The sequence below is a fragment of the Bactrocera dorsalis genome, chromosome 4 (genome assembly GCF_023373825.1).
Source record: "Bactrocera dorsalis isolate Fly_Bdor chromosome 4, ASM2337382v1, whole genome shotgun sequence".
NCBI classification, from domain to species: domain Eukaryota; kingdom Metazoa; phylum Arthropoda; class Insecta; order Diptera; family Tephritidae; genus Bactrocera; species Bactrocera dorsalis.
The window spans coordinates 553584-570124 of NC_064306.1; the positions used below are offsets into that span (position 1 = coordinate 553584).

Here is a 16541-nt window from a genome sequence, read left to right on the forward strand (position 1 = left end):
GAATAAAAGCGGAATATAGTATAAAAAGCAAGAATTATTCGAAATCTAAGTACACGCAATATGGTTATTGCATCGAGGTAGTCGAGAGCGGGAAGATGCGAGAAAAGTCACTTTTGACGTTTCAGCAGTCTTCACGCTAACGACACTTCGACATTATAACGGTATCTTTTATAAAAAAGTTAAACAAATTATTTCGTTGGCATGAAAAATTGGCCGAATACTCACTTTCTTTGATAATCTGGCTCTCGGGGTATGTCTTCAAGTTCAGTTCTGGATTTGAGGCCGGGAAATCTACAGCTTCTGTGGAAAAACAAAACCTGAGTTAGTCGTACACTTTATAAATAATAATAAATTGCGTGATGAACCGTAATGTTCTGGTGTATGAGTTTAGTGTAGGGAACGAACGAGAGAACAAAGCTAATATGAGAAGTCTTGTGATTTTAATTTCATTTTCAGATGTGGTCTGGTAAAGTGTGTGCAAAAAGTATTGGTTTCGTGAATGAGAAGCGGTGACTGAGTGCCGGCAAGACTGGGTTTTGCGTTGCAATTTACTGGCTACTCAACTTGGTTTGAGATGCGCTGTTCTGTGCTAGCTTTCGTGTGGGGCTTATATTTGTTAGTCGAAAAAGTATTTTCGTATTTCGAATCAAATTTCAACTTTTTTTTTAGTTATTTACTCTCGGAGAATTTCGTAGAAGATTGTAGATTTGATTTCAATGAATATTTGGTCTGATCGTATTAGTGCGGGGATATTTTGAAATCACCTACTTAATATGGCTCTTAGAAATATACACTTTTTGTGAGCTTCTAACGTTATTATATGGGTTCGTGTGGTCAAGTCAAAATTACTAGTATAGAGGCTTCAATTTCACTGTATGTTTACACCGCCGTTATATTGTCTTGCCACTGTTAATGTTTTCTTAGCTTATTCCTCTACCATATACCTGTATTGCGCGACTTAAAGCGCCCGGCACCCTAAATTACTGTTTAACACAAAACTTACGCTCAATCTCATTTGAACTCGGGTTGCAGTCCAGCTCATCGCTAATATCGAGTGGACAATCGATCACGCCATTACAGCGTAAGGCATTACGTATGCACGGACCGTTCTCACAACGAAACATGAGCGGTCCGCACGCCTTGTTAGATCCTTCGTACTCCAGTTGCGGTTCGCGCAGATATTCTGTACACCACCAGTTCGGGTATGCAAACACGAAGCGATTGCATATGTGTTTAGGTATGTATGCAGTTGTCGATAGATGAATGTATGTGACATTATGTGTAAGTATGTAAAGTATTTGAAAATGTATTATGTATGTACATGAATGAAGAAAGTGATAAAACATGCGGAAATACATAGAAAAGCATAGAGTGTACTCACTGCACGAAATCTCATCGGAGCTGTCCGCGCAATCGGTGTAGCCATCACAGCGCGCCGCCGCATTTATGCACTGTCCATTATTGCAGCGGAACTGCGAACCGGTACAGGGCACAACGTAGGCGGGCTCAGAGCAGTCCTCCTCGTCCGAACCGTCGCGACAGTCCTGATAACCATTGCACTGAGCGTTGCTGGAAACACAGTCACCATTGCGACAACGGAATTGATTGGCAGCGCAACCTGGCCGAGAGTGAAGTGAAAAAAAAAGAGATTAGTTTGCGTCGCAGACAGTTTGTGTGGCGGGAAAACGGATCTATACTGGGTTTGCTTTAAGAGAGTTGCTACGTAACAGGGGTAACAGAATTAAAATTCTTCAAATAAATAATATACTATATACAATATGTTTACGGCTAACGGCTTAGCATGCGCTAGACCGGTTGCTGTAGCGGATAAGAGCTTTTAAGGGGGAACAATAAGTAGGTACAATTGCATGCGCTTAGACTTAAGTTATATGAGAGGGATAAAAGTAAGTTGCACTAAAATAAATTATGCTATGCTAACTTAAACATAAAAAAATAATTAAAATGCTTAATTATAACTTTAATAATAATAAACTGCAACGAATAGGGTACAAATCAGTGGAAATTTATCTAAAAATATTTAAAAAATGCAAGCAAAATAATTTGAAAGTAATGCTTGTATTAACCAATGCAATTTTGCTCGTCGGAGAAATCTTTGCAATCGTAGTATCCGTCGCAACGTTGCGTCTCGTTTATGCAGTACTGACGATCAAAGCAGAGAAACTCATTCTCCTTGCAGGTGGTGCCTTACAAAGGATTAAATAATTGTTGGTTTTGTTTTTTTTTTGTTTTTTTATGAAAGAGGTGAATAGATAGATTGAAAATATTTGCATGTTGTTGCGTGTTGTTGCAAGAAAGAAGCGTAAATAAATATTGTGCGACAGCAGCAGAGTCTAGAAAGGCTTCCCAAGGCTTTTTAGCAAAGTTTACATAGAGTCTAGAAAAGCTTCCTAAGGCTTTTTAGCAAAGCTTTGTTAAGTAATCGCAAGTAATTGATACCGGACATGGAAATCTTTCTAAAATCTGCTGCGTCCCACAAAGCATATGCATAGTTACATAACAATAAATATAACAGTTCTTATGTAAAGGCTGATGAGAGAACTTATTACAAAGTGCTTCTAATGACAAAAGCTGCGCACACAGAGGTGTATAATGGTGTGCGTTTATAGCAAAGAGGTTAATATAAATATATGACAGTGATGTGCCGCGCAATGAGGGGAATTTTGACTTTTGTAGAGCAAATGAAGTCGTGTGAAAAATCAGCGGTCAGTGCTTTACCACTGAGGTTCGCAAGTTGATCAAAAAAAGAGGCATATATGTAAATACCCGCTTTTCCGAAGTCTAATTGTAGTGTGGTGTCTGTTCCGGCTAGTTCAGCGGCTTTACTTTAGTTCCCAGGAATATCACTACATCCAGGAACCTATTGCCGATTTATAGTGAAATAGAACTCTCTAAACCACTATAAGTCTATTAAAAACTAAGGAATCCTTCATTTTTGGCGTAATCTCAGTAACTAGATCACAATTTGAGCGATGCTCGATCAGTTCTAAGTATACATACGTCCATTTAATTACCAACATTTTATCTGAGAGTCAGTCAGTGGTGTCTTCAGCGCCAAACTTTCGTACCAGCTTCAAACAAGCTTTACATATTTGTCAGTCAGTCTTAGGTACAAGTTCAAGCACAGATCAATTGAGTTTAAGAAAGCTGCAGAGATGAGACGAGCTCTAAAGTTTTTAAGACGCTATGAATATAAGTTGGGATTTTATGCTGCTGAATGAACTGCGCTCTCTCCGACTTCATTTGCCCAGATATATATAATACAATGCCGATTTACATAGCCAATTTGTGTGCAATTTTACGGAAAACGAAGAAAAACTAGTTTATACTCGGTGCATACGAGAGAAATACAAGTGTGATCGTGAGATATACCACTCGAGCTAAAGCAGCAGTGCTCGGGAACAGTGTGCACTTACAATTTGCCTCATCGGCGCCATCGTCGCAGTCGCGTGAGCCATCGCAACGTTCACTCTCCGAGTAGCATTTGCCGTTCGGACAAGTGTGCATTGGGCATGGGTAGGTGGGCAATGGGCGTGGTCGTGTGGGCGGATATGGTGTACAGTTCAGCTCGTCGCTGCCGTCCGTGCACTCTCTAATGTTGTTGCAACGTATAGAATCCGGATGGCATTCGTCATCGCAAAAATACTGATCGGCCGTGCAGTCCTCCGGCGTGTGGCGCGTAGCAACTGCAATCGTGTGAAGCGATCAAGGCGTCGAAAAGCGAAGTTGATGAGTCGTGGCAATATGGGAGAAAGCATGTTTGCCGACATACATGAGTATATGCAATTACGCAGCGAGAGAGAGAGAGGGAGAGAGAGAGAAATGCAAAATGATATTTATTAGTGGTTAATATGGCTTGGATGGCACAGCTGTAAGTGGGACGGTTTTCATTAATGCTTGTAGGTGGCAAAACTGTGAGTTGTTTACATAAATTCACATAAAAACATATTAAGGCGAAATATAATATAGACTTATACATAAATAATTGAAACATTTTCGGACACATAATGTTCAAAGACCGGTGGCAACCAAAATTTTGTGATTCAGCTTGAAATTTTGAATATTTCATTTGTGCTTTTGTTTTTTTCTGTTACCATTTTTGCTGCATTGCCTGGGCGCCTCGTCGGATCCGTCAGTGCAGTCGGCGTGCCCGTCGCACAGGTAATCTTTGTTTATACACTGATAGTTGCCGCATTGCCACTGGTAGGCGTGGCAGCTCTTATTCGACACTAACTCTATTACATCCTTATCACGTTCGGTGCCTATGTACAGTTTTATGTTGTTGTTGTTGTTGGTGGTGGTGAAGTCGGTGTTTAATTTGGTTAACATTTATAATGAGTATAATGTGATTTTGTTATTGTTTTTGTATGATATTTAGATATTGATTTTCCAGCACAGAAACAAGAATTACACGATGAAACAGTTGAAAGGACAAAAAACATTGAAAATAGACACAAGTGAGGTTATGTGATGTGCGAAGTTTTTATGAAATTAAACAAAAAAATTAAAAAAAATATATATATATATTTACATACAAACACTTAAATAGTAATTAATGAAATAAAAAGTAAATAAATAAGCAAAATATATGGAGAGACAGAAAGAGTTAGTGAGAGTGAAGTGTAGAGCTTTTAAAAGGTGAGGACATTTGGCATGAAGACTTTCTAAGCTTTTTAAAGTGCTTCACACTTTTATCAATGGTGTATAGACGCTGATATAATGGAGCCTAAAAAAATTGGCACGATTTCGAAAAGAATATTGGGTAGTCAAAAAAGTATTTTCGTATTCTTAATCAAATTTTAACTTATTTTTTTATATTTACAATGAACTTCAATGAACCAAATATGTATGTACCATTATAGTCGACCACTTTTTGCCATTTTTCGCTAGACCTATAATATCAGTGTAAATCGAATATCTAGAATATCGTCGCAATGTCTGGAACTACTGGAACCACGTAAAAATTATTTCACGAAATGGCGACTGTCTGAAAAAACAATGTTTATACCACTTTTCTACGGCTTCGTATTTTTTGAAAATGGTTAAAATTGCCATTTGGGGATATGGCTAGCTCCTGGCATAAACAAGCCTACAAAAAGTACTCGCTAAACATTTCAGGTAAATTGGTCCAGTAGAACCGGAGAAAATCGTAGGTATCGTTTTGAAAAAGTTTCGTTTAAAATTTTTTGTTCGAGTCGAACCAGTTTGGCTGCAAGGTCAGTAAAATACCTACAAATATCTCTGCAAATATTTTGAATTTTGAAAAATTCCCTTCTTGGCATATTCCTGAATAGTTAAACTATAAAAAACCCAAAAAATGGTTTTTATTTCTGGACCAGAATACTTCTTCAAAAATGTGTATCATACGTACCCAACTAAGAGACATACATATATTTAAAAATGAGTAAAGTATTTTAGAATTGAAAGAAACCAAGTTTGGAGTGCTCAGAAATTTATTATGTTATTAGAAATTATCGAGAACCGTAAGTAGCTTTTTGATTAAAAAGCTTATTTACGATTTTTTGAAAAAGAAACGTGCGTTTCAAACAACAATGTAATTTGGCGAGAGACAATCAAAGTAGTGGGCGAAGTTTTGAGTTTATTCCAGATTATGGTGCAAAATACTATTAAAAATTAAAATTAACCTAAAAATTCAGTATTTCCAACTAAAAGTCTGTAAGAAAGAGAAGCACTATACAGTTTTCAGTTAAATTGTGGTTAGAAGGAAGTTTTAATGTTTTGTCTATGAAAAAGCTTGAGGAAATGATTTTCCAACTTAATTTTGCTCAAATATTCACTTTTCTAATCTGTATCTCATTTTAATATTTCGTTACCATCGCAGTTCTTTTCATCTTGCCCATCATCGCAGTCAATTTTGCCATTGCAATACAGACTCCAGTCGACGCAGGTGCCGTTACACAGGAATTTCAGTCTCGGACATTCGATTTTTGCCGCTACAGTTGCCGATGCGTGCGAGTGAATGAAACAGGTTTGCTTAATTGAAACATACAGTTGTCTCGCAATAAAGATACAATAATCGTACTTTGACTTTAAGAATTCACGAGAAAATTCCAAAACTTTCGCTTCTACACACTAATAGACTACTTAAGTGACAAGCTGAGAGGTTTTGCGCAATTGGGGCATGAGACTACACACTAAGTTGCCGAAAGTGCATGCAAAAAGTTATGTGGCACATAAGCAGGGGGAACAAGGAAGCTAAGGTTATGGTATATAGTCGAAAATATCGGAGTATATAGTAGTAGCTACATATGTTTCGCTACGGTACAATATGTTAAAGTAAGTTAGCATATTAAAGAACTAAGCAACTGGTTCAAAGCCATTCAGAAGTCAATGATTTTGGCGCTCGTGAACTTGCCGAACTTGAAGGTGGCGTCTCAGCGCTCACTTCCAGCACTTACCGCAGTTCTGTTCATCGCTGGCATCGATGCAATCGGGATGACCGTTGCAGCGCTGTTGTGGCAAAATGCATTCGCCGGTGTGGCAGCTGCATGGTCAAGCAAGCAGTATTGTGTACGAGTTTGTTTGTATGCATGTAATTGGTTGTATGTTGATATGTTGCATGTTGTGAAATGGTTGTATTGGTGTTTGTGTGATGTTGCGTATGTGGTTGTGTGATATGTTGATGAGCGCGTATAAAATGTTCGATATATACGTTAATATAATATTTCGTTTTGCGTTTGGTAATACGCAATATTTGTTGGACAGACGTTGAAATACGCTTCAAGCTTTGCTTTAGCTTGCGTGAAAGCTCATTATGTGTATAAAAAGTGAAAGCTCTACGACTGCTTATAACAATTTTAATGGAATTGAGTTCGAGGAACTCAATAGTAGGAAATGTGAAAGCTTTTTCATAAAGGCAACAGAGTTTTTTCAAAGAACAAAACAAGCAATTTTCACAGAAAAGCGTTCCACACAAAAATTAATGTAGGGAATGTGAAAGCTTTTTCAAAAAGGGAAAAAGCTTTTTAAAAATGCCAAAAAGCTTTTTCATAAAGGCAACAGAGCTTTTTCAAAGAACAAAACAAGCAATTTTCACAGAAAGGCGTTCCACACAAAAATTAATGTAGGGAATGTGAAAGCTTTTTCAAAAAGCCAAAAAAGCTTTTTAAAAATGCCAAAAAGCTTTTTCAAAAAAGCTTTCACATAACTTTAAGCTCATTTGTAGCAATCACTAAGTAAAAATATTTAATTTTAAGAACAGAAAACACGTTTATCAATTTGGATATTTTTCTCAGAAAAGCTTTTCTTAAATTTTCAACTTGGTGAATGCTTAAACTATAATTCTGTAGAAATATGCTTTAATTTTCTTATATTAAAAAAAATATTTTCAACTTCAACGCGCATCCAACGAACATTACTGTTTTCAAACGAAGTATAGTAGTTCTCTTACAGAAAAGCTTTGTCGCGACAGAATGTGCAATTTTGCTCATCGGTGCCATCGTTGCAATTGACTATACCGTTGCATTGTTGATCGCGTAATACGCAATAATTTTCATCGCATTCAAACTCGTTTTCGTGGCAATGCTCTGTGAAAGTATGAATGAACGAACGAATGATTGATGTAAACAAAAATGAAACGGATTTAGTAAAAATTTGGTTAACATGCGTTTAGTGATTGGATTTAAAATTGATTCGTGAATGTGGAACAATGTTGTGAGTATTTAAAAGGCACTTGAATGACTGAATGTAGGCTTAACGAGCTTTTTGGAGAAAAAGGATTAAATTTTAATATTATTTTGTACAAATTGGTTTTACTTATAGGCATATTATACAAGTATATTTGCTGTGCTGAGAGCGTACTCCTTCCTTTTATTGAAGTTTGGAGCTTAATTTGTAAAGAAAACCCGAACGATGATTGTCACTCGTGTGGGTTAGGTATGTTACAAGAATGATAGAATATATACTAAATTATGCGGATAAAAATTAGTATTTATATAACCGAAGAACAGTGACTCTCGGTGGAAATATTGAGACTAAACTTCTAGCAGTTAAACTACAATTTCGAAACATACGCTAATATGTCGTCAGCAAAACCAACTGGTGGGGCTGCAATCAACACAAGCTCAGTATATATTCTCTCAATCGTGTTGGGCATTTTTATAACAGTGAAATTTAAATATTTAGACGCATTAGTTGTTCGTAAGGCATTCCAAGTGCTTAAAAATGTTTAGCCTCTTTACACTCATAATTGGTTAATTGTGCTGAGTTTTTCACGGTGCATGGTAGTCATATAGCTTGAGCCTTCGCAGACTTGGATTTGACTCGTACCTGTGAACGGCGGACATTGTAATTCATCAGTTTCGTCATCGCAATCCGGATAACCGTCGCATTTCTTCTCAATCGGTATACAACGCGAGTAGTCGCACTCAAACTCGTAAATATCGCATTCGCTGAGCGCGGGATCCGGTTCGAAATCTAAGAGCCGAGGCGTAACACAAGTGGCCGCGTGTTGAGTACAAGGCACAGTGTTTGATTTTATGTGTAATTGTGTGCGTGTATAGTATGTAGCATGGAAGAGATATATACAAATGTATGTAATATAATTAAAACATGCTTTGCGCAATATTCAACAATAGAGAGGCATGGAACCATGGCTGGTTCGATTAAATTGGGGGTTTGCAGTGCATTGCGGACTTAATCGCTGCTAATTATGAAACCAATCAATTGTGCTTTTGCATTTGCAGTCTGATCGTTGGCATAAAAGTTAGGTTAATATTGGAGTAAAAATTTCATAAGGGTTTTAATTTTAACTTTAGAATTTTGAAAAAAGTAGTTGAGTATACCGTAAGTGGTGTCATCATAATTTAACGGGCAATTATTTTCGTCGGAACCGTCAACGCAATCGGTTATGCCGTTGCACCGTTTGTAGCCCGATATGCAGATACCGTCGGCGCATTGATACTGAAAGCTATGGCATTCATTCACAATGCGCGTCTTATTATACTTAGCATGAAAATCTACAAGATAGATGAATGAGTTCAAAATTGAGTAGTGAAATAGTAAAAGTAGCATGAAAATGAATTAATCGAGTTAAATGAGCGGCATGAGAATACAAAACACGAGAATGAGAAAAAATAGTTGAGTAACACAAGCTGTGTGGGTTAGCGGGGGTGTGCGAGTGAATATTAAGGATGCGCTCGTGTTAATGCGAGTATTTGAAGTTCGTAACTGAGTAATTTTGGAGATTGAGAGTAAAGTGCAGAGTTGCTAGTCGTCAGTGTATAAAATTTATGTGATGTTGGTGAGTAAAGTGCAAAGTCGCTAGTTGAGAGTGTATCTAGTTTCACAAGACTATTTAGTCAGAAGTTTTTAAACATTTTCTGGGAACGAACATTTAAGTTCTTGTAGTATTATTGGGTTTTAGCGAACAGTATACAACTAAAATATACATTTTTCTCTTTAATTTTAAAAGTAGTTAGATTTCGTTTAACTAATTTAGCGGCTACATTTTAACTACTATATACATACATATACTGTTATACATACGAATAATTGGTTACGCTACTGCTTAAATCTATGCGCTTAGAGATCTAGTAATTCCATATTTATTGGGAATATTGTAAGACATGCGCATGCAACATATAATACTGGTAGTCGAAAAAGTCTTTTCGTATTTCGTCAATAGAAGTAGTTGCAATCGTATATCTCCAGTGCTACTAATTACAGTATGCCATACCATATAGTCTTGCCATATTTCTTTATTAGTATAAATATAAAAAAAATAAGTAGAAATTTGATTAGAAATACGAAACGACTTTTTCGACTACCCAATATGGTATTAATTGTTAACTACCGCTGTTTGGCACACATACATACATATTAAAAAATATAATACATATAATTAAATATTGTATTAATTATTAGTTTTGAGCATGCACGAAGCATGCCGTTCAAGCGACTACTGGGATACTTACGGCAAATGCTCTCGTCGCTGCCGTCCTTGCACTGTCGCCTGCCGTCGCAGACTTGAGTTTTGGCTATGCAACCGCCGCCGCGCAAACATTTCCACTATATTTACATATAATAACGGTAAATTGTTAGCCGCTTGAGTCACCACATTTGTACAATGTTTGTGCCTCAAGTGCGCGTTGCATGGCGGCGCGTGCGCTCCACACAGCTGCTGTAGCGGGTGCCAACCAGGCTCTGCACTGTGAGAGTGTGGGGAGCGCACACGCATGCGCCTACGCAACTGACTTACCTTATCGCTGCTGCAGTTGCATAAATTGTAGTCCTCGTCTTCGCGCTGCCTACAATCGGCGGCGCCGTCGCAAACGCTCTCGATCGGTATGCAATCGCCGTTGCGGCAAGCGAACTCAAGATTTTCGAGGCAAGTGTTATTGTTGTAGCCTACGAGTGCGATTGATGTGTTGAGATAATTGTTTTAAGAAACCAAAATGAGTGAAATGTTGTGGCGCGTAAAAATATGAAAGAATGTACGTTTGAGTGTGATGCAAATAACTGATTAAAATGTGTAAAATTAAGAGCGAGAGAGTTGAGCTCAAAAAGCAGCAGAACTAAATAATAATAACTGAGCTTTTGGTTTTACGTAACTCTTTTTAATGAACTGCTGTTTAAGTAAATTTTGCATGGCAGTTGGGGGAAATGTGCATGTGTCTGTGTGTATGTGTGTGAGTGTTGCAGGTGGGCGCATATTATTTGCGGGGAGTGCGGGTTTGCTGAGTGGCGTAAGAGAGCAGCAAGACTGGGTTAGCCACGTGGATAACCCACCTTGCTTACCCTTAGTGTTGCCACTTGCAAAGCATGCAAAATTTAGTTTGAGGCAGCAGTCGCCACTTAGCGCAATAGAAATAATATTGTATTAATGTTCAAGTTCTTTTCACCACAGCCCACCACCTAATTGATAGTTCGGAGCAACCTACTGGGTACTACGGGTGTGACAATATTTGCGTCCGTTGTTGTTGTACTGGGCCGGCTGGTTGTTGTTGTGGCGGCAGTGGTATTCCACCAGGGTGAGTGTGTGGTGCGCACAAGCTTCGGCGGCGGCAAGGTCGTGCGCCGCGACTCCGGTCTGTATTGATCACAGCCATACTCGTCCGTTAGATCGTTGCAGTGGTAAAAACCGTCACAGCGCAGTTGCAAAGGTATGCAGACCTTGTTGCCACACTCGAATTGGCGTTCGTTGCAGGAATGCTGCGCGTTCGACTTTTCATAGAGGCCCGAGTTGTAGAGGTAGTACTCCTTGGCGTCCAAACCTTCCAGTACAGGTGCCTCCGTGGTTAAGACTCTGTGGTCGTGTGGTGCGTATTCGCGTATTATTTCATCTTCATCGAAGATATTGCGTCCGATGTCCTCAAGGTCTACACAATACAACCGCATGCAACCACAGGCGGACACAAGTAGGTTAAGCGGGGGTTTGCGGTTGGTTAAATATTTTTGGTTAAATTTTGTTTTATTTCGCATGCGCGCAAATTCAAATAGTTTTCCACAACCAAGAGTTGCCGTTAAATGCAATATTTTGCCAATTTGTGGTGGTTTTTGCCGGTGTTGCATTTGTGGTAGTAGCAAAGTAGTAGTGGTAGGGTTAATTTTGTTTCAATTATTTTTTTTTTTTTTTAGGTTTTTAGTGTTGTTTTTGTTTTGGTTTTTTACCGTTACCGTAAAATTCAATTTCGTTTGCAACCAAAAAGAAAGAAAAATTGTAAAAAATTAGTTTTAAAATTTTGTTACACAGTAAAGAAACTTTGACCATTTGCAGGACAGCAACATTGACAACTACGGTACTTGCATGGCTTTCCAAAAGTACAAACTTCTAAAAGCAATAAGCGGCGTAACGGTAAAGCGTAATACATTTTGTATAATTAACACTAACATAAAACACTCACCGAAAATACTCAAATGTAACGCACACTAGCTACAAAAGAGTCACAACTCAAAAATTTTCAAAATCAAAACTCAAAAATTTTCAATTTTTTTTTTCAATTAATCAATTTGTAATATACTAATCTACCTATCCAAGAAATTTCACTGTCATCACCGTCTTACTGGAAAATCACCGTTAAGTCTACTTTTGTATTAACGCGTTCTCTGCCTACTGAACATTTGCCAATTTTCGAGTTGTGAGTTTTTTTTGTATTTAGTGTACGATAAATATTTATAAGCGGTCAAGCGCTGAATTTCGATTCGATAACATATTTTTTACTCGGCTTGAAACAATCTTAATTAAGAACTAATATATTTTCGAATTCTATGTGAAAAGTGAATTTAGCATAAAAACTACTTTCGAAATCGAAAAAATTTCTCGATATAAAAACTAAGTCATTCGCATTTCCAACCCGTTAGATCGAATCGGTATTCAGCACTTGCCTGAATAGCATAATTTCAACGTTTGCAGAATAATCTGGAGCGGCAGAAGCGTGAAGTTGTATTTGCAGCTATATAGTAGCATGTTGGACACTTTGACAGCGGATATCAGCATATTTATTAAGAGGTAACATTAGAGACTAAACAAAATATATAAGTTTGTACGAGTATATATTTAAATCTAGTTGATTTTTACAGTAAACACCAGCACCAAATTTTATGCTTAAACTTCAAAACAGATATCTTCAATAAAAAAGCCTGCCCACCACCTTTTCCAAAACTTTTGGTTACTAAGGTGAAAAAGTGGCACTTACCGCAGTCCCTTTCGTCTGAATAATCTACACAATCATAGATATTATCGCACAACTCACGCATCGGTATGCACTGACCATTGCCGCATTGGAATTCATTGTAGCGGCAAGCGGACTCACCACCTTGAGGTGGTCAACGGAAAACGCAGGAATGTATTTTTCAAAATGATTACAGGTGGATACGTTTGTTGGTGGGGGTAGTTTGGGTTGGCGAAAAAAATAACATAGTTAAATAATTAGTAAATGAACTCAAATGAATGAAATTAGAATTCTGGGAAGAATTGATGAACCACGAAGTGAAGTGAAGTGAGTATGAGTTTGAGCGACAAATAAATGGTATAAGAAAATAATAAGCAAAAAAGTCTGCGCACATCGGAGTGAAGGGAAAACGCAGGAGTGGAGGTATTCATGAGTGAACGAATACGGCTTGAGGTGAATAATACAAAATCGATTAGATTCAAGCACTGTACACAATCACTCGTTGAAAGGTTTTTGAAAAGTACTAGCGAGTAACGATTGAGTCGTTTCAAGAGTGAAGTGAGCGAAAGTAGTCGATTTGGAATCTGTAACGCCCTTTACTTCAAAATCTCTCACCTTCAGAGCGCAGTTTTCCGTAAACTTTTAGGGCATGAAAGCAAAAGCGTGGCTCAATCAAGAGCTCTTGATATTCCAATCGGCTGTCAAATGCTCTTTATAAACATTACAACAACACTTAAACAGGTGTACAATTATGAATAAATCGTTTTATTTGTAAAACAAACCGCAAGCGGAAACTAATGCGACTGCTCAGGCATACAAAATTAAGCGCGAAATCCCGACAAGCGTTTGAAGTGACAGCTGAACGTCAAAGGTGTGTCTTGATATGAGTGAGTGTGTGTGTGTGTAAAAATAAAATGCCATACAATTTGGAGCCGCTCGTTGTTCAACAGCTTATTAGTTAAAGCTGTTTAAATGAATAAAAGCTTAAAGTAAACGCAAATCTAAGCAAACATGAGAGAAAAGGGAAATGTATAAATGACGGCGAAGTGGAATGTGGGAGAAAAATTAAAATGTCATTCAAACTGCCAGACGAAAAAGCAAAATAAAGCAGTGAACGGTTGTAACACAATGTGTAGGCAACAGCGCGAGCCAGCAGCTGGCAGGAAGGAGGAAAAGTGTAAGTTGGGCGCAGAAAGAAATGGCATGAATTTGCAGTAGCGGCGCGGGAACCCTTTCTTGACTTTTTGCTGGCTGCGCTTACTTGTGTGTGTTGAGGGATTTTTGCAATGTTAATTTTCAAATCAACGCCACAAGCAGCAGCCAGCAACAAAAGTCACGAAATAAACGCTGTCTTGCCAGCTGCATATGTGTGCGTGTTTGTGAGACTGTAAGTGAACTAAACATGTGTTGGCCGGCGGCGCGAATTTTAAATGTTTTCAGACAACAAAAAATGAAAAACAGAAGAGGCAGAGAAACTAAAACAGAAATAGAAACAGAAATATAAAGGCTATGCGTCGCGCTGTTCCAAGTTGACAAGCAAATTGTGCGACATGAAAAGTGGCGGCGCTGAAGAGTAGATGCTGCAACAGTAAGCCCGCCATAAACGGCCGTACGGTTTTCAGCCATTTAATAGCTGCTGCGACATGATTTTACAATTGAATTAATTTGCAGCCGCGTTAACAGTATAACCATCATTTAAACAAATATAAATAAAATGTTTTGCCACCACAAGCCTAGCTTTTGTAAATCCACGAATTGTTTTACAATTACTTTAGCTCACCATTGCAATTCCGCTCGTCCGACACGTCATTGGGGCAGTCAATGTTGCCGTTACAGCGCAGATTCTGTGGCACACAGGTGCCGTCGTCGCACATCCAGCGCTCGTAGAGACAAGCTGCGCAAACAATTCCAAGAGAAGAGAGCAAAAAGAGAGAAATCATGTACTGTGAGCGAGTGTTGCGCACTCACGACCCACGTTTCTTGCATTAAAACGTAAAAAAAGTAAGACAGACAACTGAAAAGGCGACAAGTATGCAAGTACATAAAATTTTTTATCGGCAACCTACGACATCCTTCCTCGTCGGCGCGATCGTTCGGGCAGTCGGTTTTTCCATCGCAACGATGCACAATCGATATGCAGGAGAGATCATGGCAGGTGAATTTGCCCTTCGGACAGAAATAACGCAGCTGTGGCACAACTGAGCCGAAGCCAAAATCCAGCGAAAGCGTTTGGGGCGTAAGCGGTGAAATGCATAATGAGAATGAGAGAGCAAATGAGAGAAGGAGAGAGCAAGAGTTAAATATGTGACAACATTTGATGCGTGTGAGTATTGTTGAGCACTGTTCCACAATGGAAATGAGCAACGGTTTTGAGTGAAATGAATTTTTGACGATGCTGAGTGCTCGGCAGGTAATCACTTCGTTAAATATGGGTCACCAAATTTAAGTGAAGTGAGTTTCTTGTCCGCGCCAAGCACATTGCCGCACACTACTTACTGCCTTCACATCCATCCTCGTCGTCGGCGTCTATGCAATCGGTTACACGATCGCAGACCTTCGAATTGCTAATGCAGCGCATGCCGTCCTTGCAAAGGTACTCGTCTTCGCGACAACCGATGACTGCATGCGCGAGTGGCGAGTTCCAGAGTTGGTCCAGAGTTATGGTTTCCCCAAATATTTACAGTTATGTTATGCAGTTAGGACGTTACATATTTACAGCGTGCGAGATTAGCGCAGTTAGTAGCCAAGTTATTGTTATTGTTGTAATTGGGTAATTATTAGATATTATTGCATGTTTAATTTTAGTTTCAAACGTCACGCAGTTAGTTGTTGTTATGGGTGTGGTAAGTTTACAGGCATTCAAGACAAATTCAATAAAATAGAAGAAAATAACGGTTACTTGGTTAGTATTAGTAAATTAATTTCATAATAATTATTACTATAACTATATATGTTTAATTACTAGTGGTCATAAATATGCATATTGCACATTAGGTTACTTAAAGCTGGGTAAAAAAGCTGCGCATAAAGCTTTGGTTAAGTTGTTCTTAGTTTACAGCCTTTTGTTGTTGTTGTTGGGGTAGTCACTCGTTTATGAGTCACAAAATTTACTTAAATTACTCGTTTTAGCTTAATGGTTTTTCTAAAGCCCAAAGAGCTTTTTTCAAAGCTCAACATTTCTACAGAGCTTTTGCTTTTTATATGCACACAGTTACAATTTGTGAGCGAGGAAGTCTTTTTTTGAATTTTTAAAGCATGTACTTACGGCAGCTAGCGTCCTCATCATCACCATCGGGGCAGTCAGGCACGCGATCACAGCGCCGGGCACTGTCAATGCAATTGCCAGCTCGACATTTGTACTCATCCGGTTGGCACACTGTGGCTGATAGGAAGAAAAAAAAAACGATTTGTTATGTTAATAAACTTTCTAAATGTTGTAAGTAATAAGTTTCTTGGACTTAAACTTAACGAGAATTTAAAATTTGAATGATATGTTGGGTAGTCGAAAAAGTCTTTTCGTATTTTTAATCAAACTTCAACTGCAACGACATGTATTGATAAAGTACGAAAAGACGACTTCGACTAGCTAATATGTTACCGTGGAAATACCGGTAATAATAATTACATTTTACACCCAATGCAAAGACTCAAAGCGATTTTTTGTTAGTGGCACAACCCCATATTTTCCACTTAATTCTCAGGCAGTTCTTTGAGTTATTATTTAAAATTTCAACTCAAAAATTACGACTATTTTAACAGTTTCATATACTATAAATAGCTGCCGAGAATTTTTAACCGGTTTGTTGTGTTGTTTCTCACTTCTTTGGTCTCAGCTTCCAGCTTTTATTCAAAATTAACTTTTGCACTTTGCTTTGAAATTGAATCGCTGCT

General features: G+C 38.2%; 1 protein-coding gene across 39 annotated transcripts in view; it reads right to left on the reverse strand.

Annotated features, from left to right (window-relative positions):
- LOC105230483 (basement membrane-specific heparan sulfate proteoglycan core protein) overlaps positions 1 to 16541 on the reverse strand; it is a 150821-nt gene that overhangs the window by 28357 nt on the left and 105923 nt on the right. For 15 of the 39 annotated variants that reach the window (XM_049456059.1, XM_049456058.1, XM_049456057.1 and 12 more), the window contains 15 exons: positions 15916 to 16032; positions 15147 to 15269; positions 12675 to 12794; positions 10920 to 11357; positions 10238 to 10386; positions 9954 to 10047; positions 8823 to 8996; positions 8308 to 8454; positions 7430 to 7565; positions 6438 to 6523; positions 5853 to 5972; positions 4113 to 4280; positions 3435 to 3704; positions 1382 to 1618; positions 226 to 300 (listed from right to left, as the gene is read on the reverse strand). In XM_049456059.1, the coding sequence (XP_049312016.1) occupies positions 226 to 300; positions 1382 to 1618; positions 3435 to 3704; positions 4113 to 4280; positions 5853 to 5972; positions 6438 to 6523; positions 7430 to 7565; positions 8308 to 8454; positions 8823 to 8996; positions 9954 to 10047; positions 10238 to 10386; positions 10920 to 11357; positions 12675 to 12794; positions 15147 to 15269; positions 15916 to 16032 (2454 nt within the window). Of the gene's footprint in view, positions 1 to 225; positions 301 to 1381; positions 1619 to 3434; positions 3705 to 4112; positions 4281 to 5852; positions 5973 to 6437; positions 6524 to 7429; positions 7566 to 8307; positions 8455 to 8822; positions 8997 to 9953; positions 10048 to 10237; positions 10387 to 10919; positions 11358 to 12674; positions 12795 to 14430; positions 14545 to 14716; positions 14849 to 15146; positions 15270 to 15915; positions 16033 to 16541 lie in introns of all 39 variants that reach the window. The other 24 variants (XM_029551991.2, XM_049456061.1, XM_049456065.1 and 21 more) reach the window with 22 other exon arrangements.